Here is an 18,469-nt window from a genome sequence, read left to right as displayed (position 1 = left end):
CATACCTGCAAGCTTAAATAATCCACAAACTTTATTCACATAGATTAGGTGCAAATCGGGATGCAATGTTCCATCTCCTGTAAAAGGATTAGCTAGCAGTTTCTCTATCATACCCGAAGGAATTTCAAAGTAAACATTTTTCAGTAGGTTCAGTAGGTTGAGGAGCAACTTTTTGCTCTCCTGGTCGGGGTGAAGATACCCCGAACAAGCCCCTCAAAGGATTATGTTCCATAGTAACAAGTGACAGTAAATTTCAGCACACTATATAAATGTTTCCTTACCAAATTCCACCTACCAAAGGCGCTTCACTCCCCGGAAACGGCGCCAGAAAAGAGTCTAGATGACCCACAAGTATAGGGGATCTATCATAGTCCTTTCGATAAGTAAGAGTGTCGAACCCAACGAGGAGCAGAAGGAAATGACAAGCGGTTTTCAGTAAGGTATTCTCTGCAAGCACTGAAATTATCGGTAACAGATAGTTTTGTGATAAGGTAATTTGTAATGGGTAACAAGTAATAAAAGTAAATAAGGTGCAGCAAGATGGACCAATCCTTTTTGTAGCAAAGGACAAGCCTGGACGAAGTATTATAAAGGAAAACGCTCTCGAGGAAATCGTCAAGCTAGTTTTCATCACGCTCATATGATTCGCGTTCGTTACTTTGATAATTTGATATGTAGGTGGATAGGTGCTTGGGTACTGCCCTTCCCTGGACAAGCATCCCACTTATGATTAACCCCTATTGCAAGCATCCGCAACTACAAAAGAAGTATTAAGGTAAACCTAACCATGGCATGAAACATATGGATCCAAATCAGCCCCTTACGAAGCAACGCATAAACTAGGGTTTAAGCTTCTGTCACTCTAGCAACCCATCATCTACTTATTACTTCCCAATGCCTTCCTCTAGGCCCAAACAATGGTGAAGTGTCATGTAGTCAACGTTCACATAACACCACTAGAGGAAAGACAACATACATCTCATCAAAATATCGAACGAATACCAAATTCACATGATTACCTATAGCAAGACTTCTCCCATGTCCTCAGGAACAAACGTAACAACTCACAAATCATATTCATGTTCATAATCAGAGGGGTATTAATATGCATAAAGGATCTGAACATATGATCTTCCACCAAATAAACCAACTAGCATCAACTACAAGGAGTAATCAACACTACTAGCAACCCACAGGTACCAATCTGAGGTTTTGGGACAAAGATTGGATACAAGAGATGAACTAGGGTTTAAGAGGAGATGGTGCTGGTGAAGATGTTGATGGAGATTGACCCCCTCTTGATGAGAGGATCGATGGTGATGACGATGGTGATGATTTCCCCCTCCCGGAGGGATGTTTCCCCGGCAGAACAGCTCCGCCGGAGCCCTAGATTGGTTTCGCCAGGTTCCGCCTCGTGGCAGCGGTGCTTCGTCCCGAAAGCTTCCTTCTGATTTTTTCCAGGGCGAAAGACTTCATATAGCCAAAGATGGGCACCGAAGGCCTACCAGGGGGCCCACGAGGCAGGGGGCGCGCCCAGGGGGGTAGGGCGTCCCCCCACCCTCGTGGATGGTGGGTGGCCCCCCTCTTGTACTTCCTTCGCCCAATATTTTTTATATATTCTAAAACTGACTTCTGTGGAGTTTCAGGACTTTTGGAGTTGTGCAGAATAGGTCTCTAATATTTGCTCCTTTTCCAGCCCAGAATTCCAGCTGCCGGCATTCTCCCTCTTCATGTAAACCTTGTAAAATAAGATAGAAAAGGCATAAGTATTGTGACATAATGTGTAATAACAGCCCATAATGCAATAAATATCGATATAAAAGCATGATGCAAAATGGACGTATCATATGTTCATGTTCAAGTTAGTATTCTCTCGAGTGTTGAGAGGAGGCCTCGCTCGCGCTTTTGTCGTGATTGGCTGTGGAGGAACTACTATCACTGCATAGGGGAGGATGTTGAGGGAATTCAAGGTGACAGTAAAACCTCAATACCTAGTCTTTGCAAGGTTGATAGGGGAGTTCAGGTAAACCCATATCTGGCGGCGTCCATGGGGTGACCCTTAATTACCATGTGACTGTAACCTATGGGGGAGACCATGGTGGTGGCATGCGTGGCATGAAGTCTACCTCGAGTAGAGCGTGTATTGTATCGGGAACCACCCACTTAGGCATATGAAGAGTGCATAGAGGATACAATAGAGAGTGTTTGCTCCGCACTAGATGCGCGGGGCATATTTGTGGTAATGACTTCGGAGTCCTACACAACACTTTGCTACTCAATCACCTTCACTACTAACTTAGTCTCCTTTTATTCCTGTATTTACCTTCTTGTTCGTAGTTTAGTAGACACCCCTTTTTATGTAGTTCCCCTAGCAACTTATATAATAGGCTATTTCCAAACTCTGGTTTGGGTGCGTACGTAGCTCGTTAAGTGACAGCGTAGTTGCGGGGTTTGTGTTGCCTTCCTATTCGCTCCTTGTGGGTTCGACACTATTTATCACACGAAAGTGCTACAATAACCATGTGCACTTGCAGGTCATTAATCTGCTCCTCGCACAGTTTCTCAGCCCAACTTTCGTGATAGTCCTTATTGAAACCATTCTTCTTGAGGAGATAGTAGTTATGAACAAGCAATCCAGTGACGTCGACGAAAGATTCATAGCCCTTGGATCCATCCAAGTGAGCCCATTCGACCTGGATGTCCTTGTAGTTTCTGGCATTGATGTCTTAGGGCCGAAGCATGGCTATATCGCCATTGATGCAAAAACCAACGAATATGTATCTGTCCTTGAGAAACTGGCGAAGAGACAGGCTCACACCTTGAGACTGGCATTTGGATTGAAACTCAGATTTTGCATGAATTCATATTAAATTTATTTTAAGAAATCAATATTGTATCAAAATGTGACCACCAATTACAATATAATACAAACTGAGGGCGCCAAAATACTGTGACGGTCATGAACGACGTCAAAAGCGTATGGTCCCACATGTAAGAAGCCACGTCACCCACGTGTGGACCCGCCCGCCAGCATCCACGTCAGCACAACAATGGGCCCACATGTCAGAACCGTTGACCGATCAGACGACACATCGTCACCAAAAAACAACGCCTGGTCCCACATGTAAGCAGCCACGTCAGCATCTTCTAGGCCCATATGTCAGCAGCGTTGACCGGTCAAAACTGACGCCGAGTTATTAGTAACGGGACCATCGGTGATCAAACCCATGGCGGACCCACACCGCACCGCCCGACGAGCGGCGGGCAGTGCACAGATTGGATGGTTTCCCCCAGGGAAGGTGCCCCACCCGACGACACGCCCGTGAGATTCTCTACAACAGGGAAGGTGGGCGAAGCCTATGGTGAAACCAAACCCCAACCTAGAGGATCCACTCAAGCCGCGGCTGGGTGGTTGGTCTGGTGGGGCGCTCTGGCTGGGGATCTGATAGAAAGGGGCCCTGGCGGGATCCATGGAAGTCGTGATTGGCGCCGGGGTGGGATCATCATCATGCCCCAGGACAACTGTCTCTGGGTGGCAGGCGGCGGGAGGGGAATAGGGGGGAGGGGCAGAGGAGGAACGCTCTGATTCGTCGACCGCGCTCCTGTTTGGTGAGCCATCAGCAGCGGGGGGCAAGGGGTGGGCAGGAGGATTGATTGATTGTTGTCTTGATTTTTATTTTTTGTTTTTACTTTCTCGAATGCTTGATACTTTGTACTAATAAAGATGAATACGTGCATCACCATAATGTAGTGGCCGGTGTGATCTCCTTTTTGAAAGAAAACACACATTTGCTGGCAAACTGAATATTCTCGCCATAAAATATGACATAGTCACCTTCTACTTCCCCGTACACGTGTGCATGCATGCATGCCATTATGTGGTCGAAACAAAAGTTGTTACTAGCAAGCTACAATTTTGTGTGATGTAAATTGGAGATTGCTTGATAGATTTCTTTTCCCGTGCAATGCGTGGTCATCCCTACAATACATACAGAAGGCGCTTTATATGGTAAGCATGCAAGGGTGCAGTGTTTGTTGGAGAAACTTGTATGCTTCTGCATAAATTGACAAACAACTTGTCTGGCACTAAAAAGAGTGAAACGTATGGGTTTCTGCATGCCCGCAACTGACTTGTTCCTTCACATGAGATTAACGACAATGCAAGAAAAGGGTTGCAAAAACATCTGGTTTATTAATTAAAGTGATGATTAAATCACCTGCGGCTATGAAATATACTTCCTCCATTTTACACTACACTAGTGTCAAAAAGGCTCTTATATTATGGGACGAAGGGAGTACCATTTTTGCACCATCCTGCTGTATTTGAAATGGAACAGTTGAAGCAGACCTTACTTAAACAACATATCGACAGTGTATATATTACTGCTAGCTAGGAAGAAATTTAAATAAATTTGTTGATGGCAAATTCAACACTCAACTTAGCATGCATTTCTTTCTGACATGGACGGTCTGAAATTCTAGATCAAGAAGACAGGAAATGCACATCAAAAAACAAATTAAGAACGAAGGCCTCAATTAAAACATGGATCGGAAGGATCTAATTAGGGGGTGAGGATAATGAGCTAGCTCAATTAGCAATCCCATTGCAGCTGCTCCATGTCATTGCCAGCGGCGCCGCAAAATAACCCGCACGACTCCATAAGCTCTAGGTCGAACGCCGTCGTTGTACCGACGGAGCCGTACACTTCCGAAGAGACGTCCATCATATCCAGTCCCTTGCCACCTGAGCTACCGCCGTTGATCAATGGCGGCGGCGGGGGTCCAACTACCTCCTCCAGCCCCAACCCATGCTGTTGTCGATGCTGATGTGCCATTTCGATACCGGCACCCATTCCTGGCTCGACAACGGTGGCCCACATTGCGGCCGTCTCGTCCATGAACGCCGCCACGCCCGGGTTGAAGACGTTGCCATTGGGCATGCCGGCCGCGTACTCCATGGAAGACGACGAATTAGAAGAGCCATTCATGAAGTCCATGGAGGCGTGGACGCCCGCGGCGTTCTGATCCCTGAAGCTCATGAGTAAACCACCGCCGTTGTTGTGAACGTACGGGTAACCCTGCTGCATGGCCAGCGCAGCTTGGTGACCGCGCTCGTGCTGCCCCATCAGCATGCCAGGGTTATGGACGTCGTACAAACCCGGCGCCACCACTGGCGGCGCAACCGTGGCAGCGTCGTAGACCGCCTTGGTTGGGGAGCTGATGGTGAACGGTGGCGTGGCGCAACCGTTCCCGTTTCCATTGGGGGAATGGAATTGGGCGCCTGCTGCAAGGTTGTTGCTAGGGTTGCTGCCGGAGCCGGTGCCGCCATGTGCATGGAGGAGGTTCTTGGATGCCGGGAGCAGGTTGTGGGTCTTGGGGTCGAGACCCTGCGCGATGAGCTTCTTCTTGATGCACGAGTTCCAGAAGTTCTTGACCTCGTTGTCTGTGCGGCCCGGCAGATGCTTGGCGATCTGCGCCCACCTGCATGCCATGGATGCGATGCGATTCAAGAAGTCGGATCAATCGTGTCATGCAGCAACCTAGACTGAGGCAGACGCATGTATGTGTGTATGTATGTATACCGGTTGCCGAGGATGCGGTGGACGTCGAGGATGGTGCGCTCCTCCTGCTCGGAGAAGGTGCCGCGCTTCAGGTCCGGGCGGAGGTAGTTGATCCACCGGAGCCGGCAGCTCTTGCCGCAGCGCTGCAGCCCTGAACAACGAGGAGAAAGATCGATACGCTTCAGATCCGCTATCTAGAATTCGAGATGGATGGACGGAGAGAGACTACTAGTGCGTACCGGCGTTCTTGGGGACGGCGCTCCAGCAGCTGTGGCCGTGCGCCGTGATGTACCTGAGGAGCTTCTCGTCCTCCTCCGGGGACCATAGCCCCCGCTTCACCTTCTGCTTGCTGCAGCAGTGGTGCCCCATGGCCGCCGCCACCGCAGGCCGCCTGAGCCTGACCTAGCTGCTAGCCGACTCGCCCCTCTCCTCGTCCTCTCTCACGCATACACACGCTCGCAGGCAGAAATTCAGGCAAAGGCTGTCTCGGTCAATTGAGCTTTATGCCGCTGTGTGTGGAGGAAGGGAACACCAAATAAAGTTTGTCCATTGTCTCATCCATTGGAAAAGGTTGGAGGAAGTTTCAATTCACCAGGTGACTGAGAGAGTAGCAACAGTGAACGCCCAGCAACCAACTCTCTGGATATTAACACGCACTATTCTTGAGAGTCAAGACACCGTTTTGCTCTCTTTCTCTTTCTCTTTCTCTCTCTCTTTCTCAGAAAGTGCAAATCATGAGCTAGCGTTGCTAAAACTTGTGACGCTAGGCTACATGGAAGAGGCCGGACGGGACTTGAAACACAAGAGAAGAGCAGGTCGATTTATCGAGACGCACGCATGCGCTCTGTCGGTGCGCCTAGCTTACTCATGGCTAGCAAACATCGACAGCGATACTCTCTGTCCAATCATTGTTGCAGGCATATATACCATTTAATTACTGAATTTATCGGGTTCGGCTCATTCTTTCTATACATATCAATGTTTTAAATAACGGGCTATGGACAATAGCGGCGGGCCTCCAAATCAGCTATATTAGGCTATTTGTGAAGGCGACCATTTAGCGGCAGCCTGCTGAAAAGGCTATGGCGGGCTATAGCAGAGCTATAGCCGGCTATTTAAAACTATAATACATATATGTGTTACTTCCTCCGTTCCCAAGTATTTGTGTTTTAGAGATTTTAAATGGCCTACCACATATGGATATAGACATATTTTAGAGTGTAGATTCACTCATTTTGCTTCATATGTAGTCACTTGTTGAAATCTATATAAAGACAAATATTTAGGAACGGAGGGAGTAGTTAATACTGTTACTACCCATCAGTTTTCTCAAATGTGTCGTTTTAGACAAAAGGAACATCTAACTTTTGTCTAATAGGAAAGTTCTGAGGGGATGTTTGTTTTCAGGGACTTTTTGGTGTAGGACTAGAAAAAATCCCTCTTAGAGACTTTTTAACCACACAAGAGGGACCACTAGGGACTAAAAGTTGCTTTTTAGAACTAAATAAAAAAGACTCTCAAGGAGAGTCTTTTTTGAGACTTTTTCAGACTTTTCCAACAGTGCCCCTCCCTGCACCCAATGCCCCGCCGCCCCATGGTGTTGTTTGGTTGTTATTTTTCTGTATACTAGGGGTAACATGGTCTTTTACATGTCATTTAATAACCTCTAGGGAGGGACTAGGGACTGGGACTTTTTAGTCCCTAGAAACAAATAAGGAGGGACTTTTTAGTGACTAGGGACTTTTTAGTTGGGACTAAAAAAGTCCTAGAACTTATAAACCAAACAGGGCTTGATTGTACCCACTGTACCTTCTGTCCTCATTATTCATTTTTGCATCAAAGTTCGTGCAAGCAAATTTCTCTTTTTTTTCTTCCAAATAAATGAACATTTGAATTCGATACTTTACATATCAACATCGCACAAGTACTACCATGTGTAGAAATGTATTCGGATTTTTTGGTGCAAAATAAATTTTAAAAAATGCATGATACAACCAATTCAAAATTCAAAATTTGACCAATTTATGTTACATTAAAAAAACAAAAAAAAATTATACAAAGCTTGGCACTTGTGTATAGTTGACCTGCCAAGTTTTAAGGTCAAATGTTCTCTTTGAAAGAAACAAAAATGAGAAATTTCTATATATGGATAGGAGCACAAATCTTGACGCAAAGTGAATGGTCTCAATAGAAGATACAATGGTATTGTAGTGCAACAAATCTACACTTCTAAAATTTGAACCGCACAGGGCTCTAGTAACAAGTCGTGCTCAAGAGCGACGCTCCTCGGTCGCTCCCGCGGGCGGCCAGGAGCGCACCCTAGCCACCGCCCGAGCCACACAACGCCGGCCTTCCTCCCCTCGCCGCCGCCGGCAGGCATCGCCGGGCAAAGCCTGCGGCGCGGCGGCGGCGGGGCCTTCTCCTCTGCCCACTTGGGGTTGGACCGCGCGGGCCGGACGCCTCGGTGGGTGCTCTATCCTGGTGCTCCCTCTGGTGCTCGAAGCTTCACGGCGCGGCCGCGCAGAGTGGCGGCGTCCGGGGGTGGATGGATGGGCGCGCTGGTGTACGTGGGCGTGGATCCGGCCGTGGCGGGCGCGGTGGCCTCCTGCCGCGCGGATCTGGCGGCTTGGCCCATGTGCGCCGGCGAGGTGCATCGCGGGCGCGGGCGCGCGTGTGCTGCACGGAGGTGCCTCGCGCGGGCGGATCCAGGTCTGCTGGGCGCGCTGGTGCACGAGGGAGCTTCAAGGGCGCGGCTCTTGGCCAGATGCGGGCGCGTGCTGGCGCGGGAAGCTGCTCAAGAGGCGCGGTGGTGCGGCCGCTGGGTCGCGCGATGGCGCAGCGGTGGCGCCTTGGGTGGCCAGTGACGAGGATTTGTTGCCCGGAGGTCATGCGGTGATGCGGGGTGTGCTGCTGCTCCAGCGAGTTGTATCTGGAGAGTGTGATGGCGTGTGGTGCACGGAGGCCGGGGCGGCGGCTCCGGACCTTCTCTTTGGTGATGGTGGCCGTGGTGGCCACGTGGGTAGCGCCACGGTTGGAGCTCGGGGGCATCGGTACTCCCCGGCAATGCGTCGGCCCTCCGTCGTGTCAGGGATGCTTGGCACTTGCCGGTGGGTTGGCTCGTGCTGTTGCGCGGGGTGCCAGATCTGTCCAAACGTGGCCGTTTCTGGCTCCTGTTGTGGTGATGGGTAGCCTTGCCGGCGGCTCAGCGTGGTGCAGGTGGCGGCGGCGGGCTGTTCTGATCGGTGGCTTCGGGCTCTGGTGGCGGTTCAGGCAGGCGGTGGCTCTCATGTGTCGGTTTGAGGGGAGAGCTTCCTTTGCTTCTCGGGGCGAAAGCCATGCTCTTGCCTTGGCTGGAGCCAACAACGGCGACGCCTGTGGGTGCCGCGCACCTTCTTGGAGGTGTCGTCATTCGAGGGCCTACGGCCTCTTCTCCCGCACTCCGGAGGAAACCCTTGTTCCAGGTTCCTGGAGCGGACGATGGCGGCGCTTCCGTGTCGCGGTTCTTCTTAGAGGCATCGTTCTGTAGTGTACTTGGCCAGTGAGAGTCATCGGCTCGGGTGGTGTGTCACGATCGGTTTTTCAATAAAACATTTATTGAGAAACCGATCCCTTAAACGGACCAGTAGAGAAGAATCCTTCTTACTGGTAGACAAATTCTTGATTACAGAAAAAATCCAGAAGTACTAAATATAACACAAGGTTGAGCGGAGGCTGCTCAATAATTTATTACAAGCACGCCGATATTATACATAAAGGCGGATATGACACAAGGGGTATGGTGGCATAACTACTGACTCGTAATAAAAGTGGTGGTGGATATGTCACAGTGTAGTGGGTGACAGGACTCCTAAATCTTACAGCTCATCGAGCGTCGGAGTGAGGCTCGAGGACTATTATTGTGGGTAGCGGAAGCGTATATAATACAAGTGACCAATTCCAGAATCGCACGGGACTGACTGGGACTCCTCTAGGCGTCGGACTCGCTATCGAACTCATCATCCATGAGATCGCCTTCGTCAACATCTGACCAAATCAACAAGAAAGGTGAGTACTATGAAAGAACTCGCAAAATAGTTTGGACATAAGATATAACAAATGCAAACATGATGCATACGAGCAGATTAGTAATGCGCACTCAGATAATAAAATTTTCACTGCATGAGAAATAAAAAAGAAAGTCGGGCGGTAGTCCTCCCAAAATCCCAATAAAATACTAAAGGCCAATCGAGTGTCTGAAATGACGCCTCGAAAGGGTAAAAATAAATTAACAATGCCGCAATCGGGCGTCAGGGCGACACCACATAAAGGGCTTATATCAAAAGTAAATAACAAGAGTGCCACAGTCGGACGTCTGAGCGACATCACATAAAGGGCTTATAATATAAAAGAAATAGAAAGCATGCCACAGTCGGACGTCTGGGCGACATCACATAAAGGGCTTATAATATAAAAGGAATAGCAAGCATGCCATAGTCGGACGTCTGGGCGACATCACATAAAGGGTTTATATCAAAAGTAAATAACAAGAGTGCCACAGTCGGACGTCTAAGCGACATCACATAAAGGGCTTATATCAAAAGTAAATAACAAGAGTGCCACAGTCGGACGTGTGAGCGACATCACATAAAGGGCTTATATTTCATAACTCGATATTCCAGTAGCTCATGAAGTTAAATCATCTCAAGGAAATACTCAGGTACGAAATAATAAAATGGTTAGTCCATCCACAGGAATAACAATCAATCTGGGTTACCACTCAAGCTTGTTCACCGGGGATTTTCACTGAGACTGACACAGGGACTGATGTGGATATGGATATGGATATCTTGCCCAAGGTCCTTGACCATGGACACAATTCCTCGGAAGGTCTTGACTCTGCAGAGTTTGTACTTTTAATCCACAGCCATCGGATTTCGGTAGCCACAAAGGACTAGTTCCGTTTACGGTATTTTAGGAGAAACACATCTAACCAGTACACACCCATTCCACATTCCGATGCCAGGAATCACCCTAGGCAACGTTCAAGAAAAACCTTGAGACGGGGAGGCTACAACCTCGCGTAGCATGGGATCAAATTTATATCGCGCGCTCTAAGGGGTGCCCCCCTCTCGATCCCAACCGGAAACACCCATGCCCCCTGACCGGATGACTGGCTTTAATCCAGGGCCATGGAACCCTCATCCCGGCCCCTCTATTTGGTGTGTACAAGAAAAGAGGTTTGCAACTTACTAAACCGTATTCTTTGCAGAAAACATGTGGCAGCACGGAAAGGGAGGAACGGTAACGTGGCTCGGCCCACGTTAACGCCGGAGTTTAACGATTGACGTAAGACTGGCATGCTACAACAATACCATCTTATTACCTCTCATGTCACCACATGATCAGGTCATCAAGATCACATCAAACTTCGAAGCACACGGGTAGTTGCCTTGCATGCAACGTAACACTCACCGATGCCCATATGCCATGCACAAACTATTCAAGCAAACATGCAAAACACTCATCATATCAAAGGTTCAAACATGCTTGCCTGGTTCGGAGAAGTCGGAGTCTAGCTCGGCGAAGTTCGCGGCTCCGTCACCTCCTCCGGTATCTACGGTATAAAGAAACCGTATACTAACGTGAATACCGTTGCGTGTATAAAAATTATTCCAAAATTATTCCAAATAAATACTAGAAAAAACTAGACAAAGCAAATGTCATTGCAGATGCTTTAAGCAGGAAGGCTTATTGCAACAGCTTAATCCTCAAGCCGTTCCAACTGGATCTTTGGGAAGCTTTCCGCAAGCTGAATCTCCAAGTTGTTCCTCAAGGCTTTCTTGCCAACCTCATAGTATCTCCTACTTTGGAAGATCAAATTCGTGAGGCACAACTCCTTGATGCCATGGTGAAGAAGGTGAAACGTGGTATCGACAAGGGTCTTTCCAAATACAAGTGCTATCGCATTGATGACAGAGACATTTTATTCTTCGAGGACCGGATTGTGGTTCCTAAAGGTGATCTAAGGAAAGTCATTATGAACGAGGCACACAATTCTCTCCTGTAAATTCATCCTGGAAGTACGAAGATGTATCATGACCTCAAGCAGTCGTATTGGTGGATTAGAATGAAGCGAGAGATCGCTCAATTCGTGAATGAATGTGATGTCTGTCGAAGAGTGAAAGCAGAACACCAACGACCAGCTGGTCTCCTCCAACCTCTTGCTATTCCGGTATGGAAGTTTGATCATATCGAAATGGACTTCGTGACTGGTTTTCCAAAGTCCAAGCGCGGAAATGATGCTATCTTCGTTGTCATCGACAAGCTTTCTAAAGTGGCTCATTTCCTTTCAATCAAAGAATCCATCACAGCAGCTCAGCTGGCAGGGCTATACACCTCCAGAATTGTCTCTTTGCACGGCATTCCACAATTGATTTCTTCAGACCGTGGAAGCATCTTCACCTCTAAGTTCTGGGAATCCTTCCAGAAGGCCATGGGCACTAACATTCGCTTCAGTACAGCTTTCCATCCTCAAACTAGGGGCCAAGTTGAGCGAGTCAATCAAATTCTTGAAGATATGCTCAGGGCTTGTGTCATTTCCTTTGGCATGAAATGGGAAGATTGTCTTCCATATGCTGAATTCTCCTACAACAACAGCTTCCAAGCGAGTTCGGGCAAGGCCCCATTCGAGATTCTCTATGGCAGAAAGTGCCGTACTCCTCTCAATTGGTCAGAGACTGGTGAACGTCAACTTCTTGGCAATGACTTAATCACTGAAGCTGAAGAAATGTGTAAATTCATCCGTGATAATCTCAAAGCCGCGCAATCGCGCTAGAAGAGTTACTATGATAGTAAGCATCATGATTTCGCTTTCGAGATCGGAGACCATGTCTACCTTCGCGTCTCTCCAATGAAAGGCACTCGTCGCTTCGGTATCAAAGGGAAGCTTGCCCCTAGATACGTGGGTCCTTTCAAGATCATTGGCAAAAGAGGCGACCTCGCCTATCAACTTGAGCTTCCTTCCAACTTCGCGAACATGAACGATGTGTACCATGTGTCACAGCTCCGCAAGTGCTTCAAGATGCCTGAGCGCACTATCAACTTCGAAGAGATTGACCTCCAAGAAGATTTGTCTTATCATGAGCACCCCGTTGCTATTCTTGAAGAAACTGAGCGCAAGACTCGCAACAAGTCAATCAAATTCCTGAAAGTGAAGTGGTCGCACCATTCCGACCGGGAAGCCACCTGGGAACGCGAGGACCACCTCCGTTCTGAATATCCGGAGTTCTTTCAGTCCTAGATCTCGGGACGAGATCCTCTCGTAGTGGTGGAGTGTTGTAACACCCCGGATGTAACTTGCCATATTTGTAACTCCGACTCTTGCCATTTCCGGCTTTGTGATATGATATTTCCTCCGTGGTCGGGTTTGTCTTTCGTTTTTGCATTTTGTCATGTCATGCATTTTCATATCATGTCATCATGTGCATTGCATTTGCATACGTGTTCGTCTCATGCATCCGAGCATTTTCCCCGTTGTCCATTTTGCAATCCGGCGCTCCTATCTCCTCCGGTGCATCCCTCTTGTTTTCTTTCGTGTGCGTGTGTCAAACTTTCTCGGAATGGACCGAGGCTTGTCAAGTGGCCTTCTTATACCACCCGGAGACTACCGGTCAAGTTTCGTTCCATTCGGAGGTCGTTTGGTACTCCAACGGTTAACCGGGCATCCGCAAAGTCCATTTGAGTGTCCAGCAAAAACCCCTCCAAAACCAGCCCAAAACCCACCAAACTCTCTTCCATGCTCTAGGTTGTTCGATCACGATCGTGTGGGCGAAAACCGCACCTCATTTGGAGCCTCCTAGCTCCCCCTACCTATAAATATGTGGGCATCCCGAAATACATTCGCAGTCCAAACCCTAGCTCCGTTCCCTCTCCGCCGCCGGACACGTCCGGACCCGAACAGGACGCGTCCGCTGCCGCGCCCCGGCGAATCTGAAGACGCCATGTGTCGCCGCCGCCTTCTCCACCGCGCCGGCCCGCGAGCCCGCCGCGGGCCCGCCGGCCCGTTCACCGCCGCCCGCGCCCGGCGCCTGCCGCCTCCACCGCGCCCGCGCTGCCGCCGCCTTGCTCGCCGCCGCCGCTGCCGCGGCCATCGCCGGCCGGCCCCGCCGCGGCTCGCCGCGCCCGCCGGCGCCCTTGCCGCCGGCGCCCCTCGCCGCCTCTCCCCCGCGCCCTCCGGCGCCCTCCTCCGTCGCCGGCCCGCCGCCTCCACTCCGACTCCGGCGGCCGGAGCCCCGAGCCCGAGCTCCTCGAGCATCTCCTCGATCCGATCTGGTAGGAGCGTTGACTTCTCCTTGAACCCCCCGGATTTCTCGAAGTCCTAAAAATCTACAGCAAGTGCCTCTGTTTGTGATGCCGTAACTCCGTGCATGTAGCTCCGATTCGCGCGTGTAATATGTCAAATTGTTCGCCTCTTGATGCTCTTCATTTTGTTAAATTGCACCATGTTCATTAGAGGTCATCTTGATGCCCAAATCTCTGTTGGAAGAGGGCTAGTTGCTGTTATTCTCTGGTTCTTATCAGAACTTGGAGATTTGTCATTTTTGTATCATTAAATCTGTGCATCTTTTCGGCATGAGCTCTACAAGTGTTTTGAAGTATGCCATGCCATATTTCTAGTGGTGTAGTCCATCTATTTTTGTGATCCCTGTGGTGACTAGCACAAGCATGCAAAGTAGGCTCCATAATATTTCAGATTTCAGGGACTGATTTCTCTAAGGCCTTGTCTGCTGTAATTTTGTTGCCATGTAAACTTGATGCTACAGAGAGATCCATGCATATTTTGGAGCTGTTCAGTAAGGATGTTTTGTAGATATAGTTGTAATAGATCCATTCCTGCAATTGGTTGCAATTATGGAGTGCCATAGAATGACTCAAGCTTGCTCTACTTTTGCTATAAAATATTTCTGGCAGTTTCTTAACATGATATTCATTTTGCCAAGCTTATTGTAGTTGGTCCATACATGCTATGCTTTTGTTCTTGCCATGGATAGCTTCATAAACATGCCATCTTGCTGTAGGTATGCTTGGTTTGTCATGCATTGCTCTGTAGTGAGTGCATCAAGCTCACAAAGAGGCCTACATATTAATATTTCTGCCATGCTCTGTTTTCTGCTAAGTCTGAAACCTGATAACGAAACTTGCTATGTTTACATGCTAGCCATCATATCTTCTGGTCCTTTTTGGCTTATGGTCAGTAAGGGACTTTTGTCATGTGCTTTTAGTAGAACACTGCCATGCCTTGTTTTGCTATGTTAAGTTCTTGTAGCATGTTGATTTCATGCTCTAAACATTGCTACCTGATGCTGGTTTTCTGCCATTTCCAGTTTTTCACCAAGTCTGTGATCCCGTTATCTTTTGCACTTTTGCCAGGCTTGTTTGAGCTGGATATGTTGTGATCCAGCCGTAGCTCACTGTTCATCTTTTGTCAAGCATCTCCTGTAGATTACTTCCATGTGATTTGTTGCTATGTTGGAGTGCTGTAGGATTGTTGCTCGTTGCATTTTAAGTGCTATCATGCTGTTAATCGCAGATTCGTGTCATTCTTGTTTTGCTTGCCATTTGCAAACCGTGCATCTGATTCCGGTGATCTTTATATCGATTTCGACCGAAATCATCTCATCTTTCCAGTGGCATGTTTGGTTTGCCAAGTTACTGCCATGTTCATCTTTTTCCTTCCGGAGCACGCATATGCATCGCATATCATATCTTGCATATCATACATGTTTTGCATCATGTTGCTTGCGCATCTCTCGTTGTTGAAATCACTTCTATCTTTGCTTTGCTAGTTGTTCGTTCTATTGCCATGCTCCGCTACCTATCACTTGCTATATCATGTCTCCCATTTTTCCATGTCAGCCTCTAACCATCCTTTCCTAGCAAACCGTTGATTGGCTAAGTTACCGCTTTTGCTCAGCCCCTCTTATAGCGTTGCTAGTTGCAGGTGAAGTTGAAGTTTGTTCCATGTCGGAACATGGATATGTTGGGATATCACAATATCTCTTATTTAATTAATGCATCTTTATATATATTTGGTAAAGGGTGGAAGGCTCGGCGTTATGCCTGGTGTTTTGTTCCACTCTTGCCGCCCTAGCTACTGTTATACCGGGATTATGTTCCTTGAGTTTGCGTTCCTTACGCGGTCGGGTGATTTATAGGACCCCCTTGACAGTTCGCCTTGAATAAAACTCCTCCAGCAAGGCCCAACCTTGGTTTTACCATTTGCTACCTAAGCCTTTTCCCCTGGGTTTTCGCGAGCCCGAGGGTCATCTTATTTTAACCCCCGGGCCAGTGTTCCTCTGAGTGCTGGTCCAAAATAGAGCACCGTGCGGGACTGTCCCTTGGCAACTTGGGTTATGTTGGTACCTGTATGCTTCGCTTATCCGGTGTGCCCTGAGAACGAGATATGTGCAGCTCCTATCGGGATTTGTCGGCACATTCGGGCGGCTTTGCTGGTCTTGTTTTACCATTGTCAAAATGTCTTGTAAACCGGGATTCCGAGACTGATCGGGTCTTTCCGGGAGAAGGTTTATCCTTCGTTGACCGTGAGAGCTTATGATGGGCTAAGTTGGGACACCCCTGCAGGGTATTATCTTTCGAAAGCCGTCCCCGTGGTTATGAGGCAGATGGGAATTTGTTAATGTCCGGTTGTAGAGAACTTGTCACTTGACCCAATTAAAATACATCAACTGCGTGTGTAGCCGTGATGGTCTCTTCTCGGCGGAGCCCGGGAAGTCAACACGGTCTGAGTTATGTATGACGTAAGTAGGAGTTCAGGATCACTTCTTGGTCATTGCTAGATGACGACCGTTCCGCTTCTTCTCTTCTCGCTCTCTCTTACGTATGTTAGCAACCATATATGCTTATTGCCGCTGCAGCTCCACCTCACTACACCTTCCTTCCCTTTAAGCTTAAATAGTCTTGATCTCGCGGGTGTGAGATTGCTGAGTCCCCGTGACTCACAGATTCTATCAAAACAGTTGCAGGTGCCGACGATGCCAGTGCAGATGATGGCGTCGATCTCAAGTGGGAGTTCGACGAGGAACGTGGTCGTTACTATGTGTCTTTTCCTGATGATCAGTAGTGGAGCCCAGTTGGGACGATCGGGGATCTAGCATTTGGGGTTGTCTTATTTTCATCTGGATTTTGACCGTAGTCGGTCTATATGTTTGTATTTTGGATGATGTATGATTTATATTTATGTATTGTGTGAAGTGCCGATTATAAGCCAACTCTTTATCCCATTCTTGTTCTTTACATGGGATTGTGTGAAGATGACCCTTCTTGCGACAAAACCACTATGCGGTTATGCCTCTAAGTCGTGCCTCGACACGTGGGAGATATAGCCGCATCGTGGGCGTTACAAGTTGGTAATCAGAGCCATCCCCGACTTAGGAGCCCCCTGCTTGATCGAATCGCTGGCGTTGTTGAGTCTAGAACAAAAATGTTTTGAGTCTTAGGATTATATATATCGGAGAGTAGGATTCTTTTTACTCCTCAGTCCCTTCGTCGCTCTGGTGAGGTCTCCTGACGTAGAAGTTTTGACTATTCTCTCCTCAAATTTCACTAATTTTTTTTTAGGATCACGCGGGTATCTTGGAATCGTTCCGATGGTTTTGTGACGAGAACATTGTTCTTGGTGCCTCCTGACATTTAGGGGTTGTGGCAGTGTCCCGGGGAGTTGAGCTCCGAGGTGTTGTCGTCACAATTTTATCGTTGCAGTTCTGGAATACCTGAGTTTCGCCGACATCGAAATCTCTTTTATGCAGTTGTTGGTGAGATCACCTCGACGCCACCCAGTACTGGGGCGGGAGTTCGGGAGTATTGCCATAACTTGTATAACGGATGTTTTTCGAAGGTTGAGGTAAACGATTTCCGGAGGTTTCTTGGTTATGTGTTGACGGATGGATACAGCTGGATCTAGGGATTGCTAGTTTGGGTGATATATTTTGTGTCCCCTGTATCCCCTACACCAGATTGCATAACCAGACAGTTTCGGGAGTTTATAAGTGGGAATTCTAGTAGCCTTAGGATATCTTTCCGACAGACGCATGATATGAGATTGGGGTTCGACGTCTAGTGGTCCGCCTGTACACGGTTGATTTTACAGTGGTCTCGTAGTGTCTTAAAGAGTCCATGGCTATGCCGACTCGGGGACGCTTCGTATGTCATGTGCACAGCCTTGTACATGATGGTGCTGTACGATTGAGCCTGTGTGGGCCCCACCACGAAAACTTCGGACGAAATCTCTATCATATGTGTGTTCCGGCTTATTTGGCAAGCCAATACTTTGTTTTATCTTGTATTGTGGTATTCGAGTTGCTTCGAATTCATATGTTCATTCCATATCTTTTTCAAGTGGCTTCTCAACTTATGGAAGTGTGATGATTTACTACGGAATTCATTCGTTCATCTTCGTTCGAATGTTTATTGTGAAGACTATATGTTGCAATTTCAATCCGTTGATTCTACTTACCTATTTGTCTATCAAGATGCTAACGGATGTCACCCTCTTCAGGATGGCTCCGCCAACGCGTCAGAATCCGGATCGCAATGAAGGGAGTCAAGCGAACCCTCCGCCACCACCTCCACCTCTAGAGGCATGGCAAGCAATCATGGCAGCCACCAACGCCAATGCTCAGATGATTCTGCAACTCTTGCAAGAACGTACTCAAGGTCAAGGCAATCAAGGCAATCAAGGTCAAGGCAACAATCAGTTTCACTTTGCCACTCTCAACCAGTTTCTCGCAAATCAGCCCAAGTCTTTCAGCTACTGTGCCGAGGCCACGGATGCCGATGATTGGCTCGTGGACATCAACAAGCATTTTGAATGTAGCAATGTCAGGCCTGAGGACTATGTCAAGTTCGCTTCT

The 18,469-nt window shown here is 48.2% G+C and overlaps 1 protein-coding gene across 1 annotated transcript; it reads right to left on the bottom strand.

Moving 5' to 3' along the window:
• Nucleotides 1-4,426: 4,426 nt before the first annotated feature.
• Nucleotides 4,427-6,082, bottom strand: LOC109751978 (uncharacterized). Its single transcript, XM_020310840.4, has 3 exons — nucleotides 5,801-6,082; nucleotides 5,583-5,712; nucleotides 4,427-5,481 (listed from the first exon to the last, which is right to left on the bottom strand). Exons 1-3 carry the CDS (start codon nucleotides 5,928-5,930, stop codon nucleotides 4,593-4,595), a joined length of 1,149 nt encoding a protein of 382 aa, XP_020166429.1. The 5' UTR covers nucleotides 5,931-6,082; the 3' UTR covers nucleotides 4,427-4,592.
• Between the last annotated feature and the right edge of the window lie 12,387 nt (nucleotides 6,083-18,469).

This window comes from Aegilops tauschii, chromosome 2 (assembly GCF_002575655.3).
Source record: "Aegilops tauschii subsp. strangulata cultivar AL8/78 chromosome 2, Aet v6.0, whole genome shotgun sequence".
Taxonomy (NCBI): Eukaryota; Viridiplantae; Streptophyta; class Magnoliopsida; order Poales; family Poaceae; genus Aegilops; species Aegilops tauschii.
The sequence above is the reverse complement of the archived record's forward strand: the minus strand, read 5'-3'. Positions and strand labels throughout refer to the sequence as shown.

Coding starts and splice junctions, on each gene's coding strand:
- LOC109751978 (XM_020310840.4), bottom strand. CDS start 5,930: ATGGGGCACCACTGCTGCAGCAAGCAGAAGGTGAAGCGGGGGCTATGG. Junction 5,713..5,800: donor CGCCGTCCCCAAGAACGCCG/GTACGCACTAGT, acceptor CTCGTTGTTCAG/GGCTGCAGCGCTGCGGCAAG. Junction 5,482..5,582: donor CACCGCATCCTCGGCAACCG/GTATACATACAT, acceptor CATGGCATGCAG/GTGGGCGCAGATCGCCAAGC.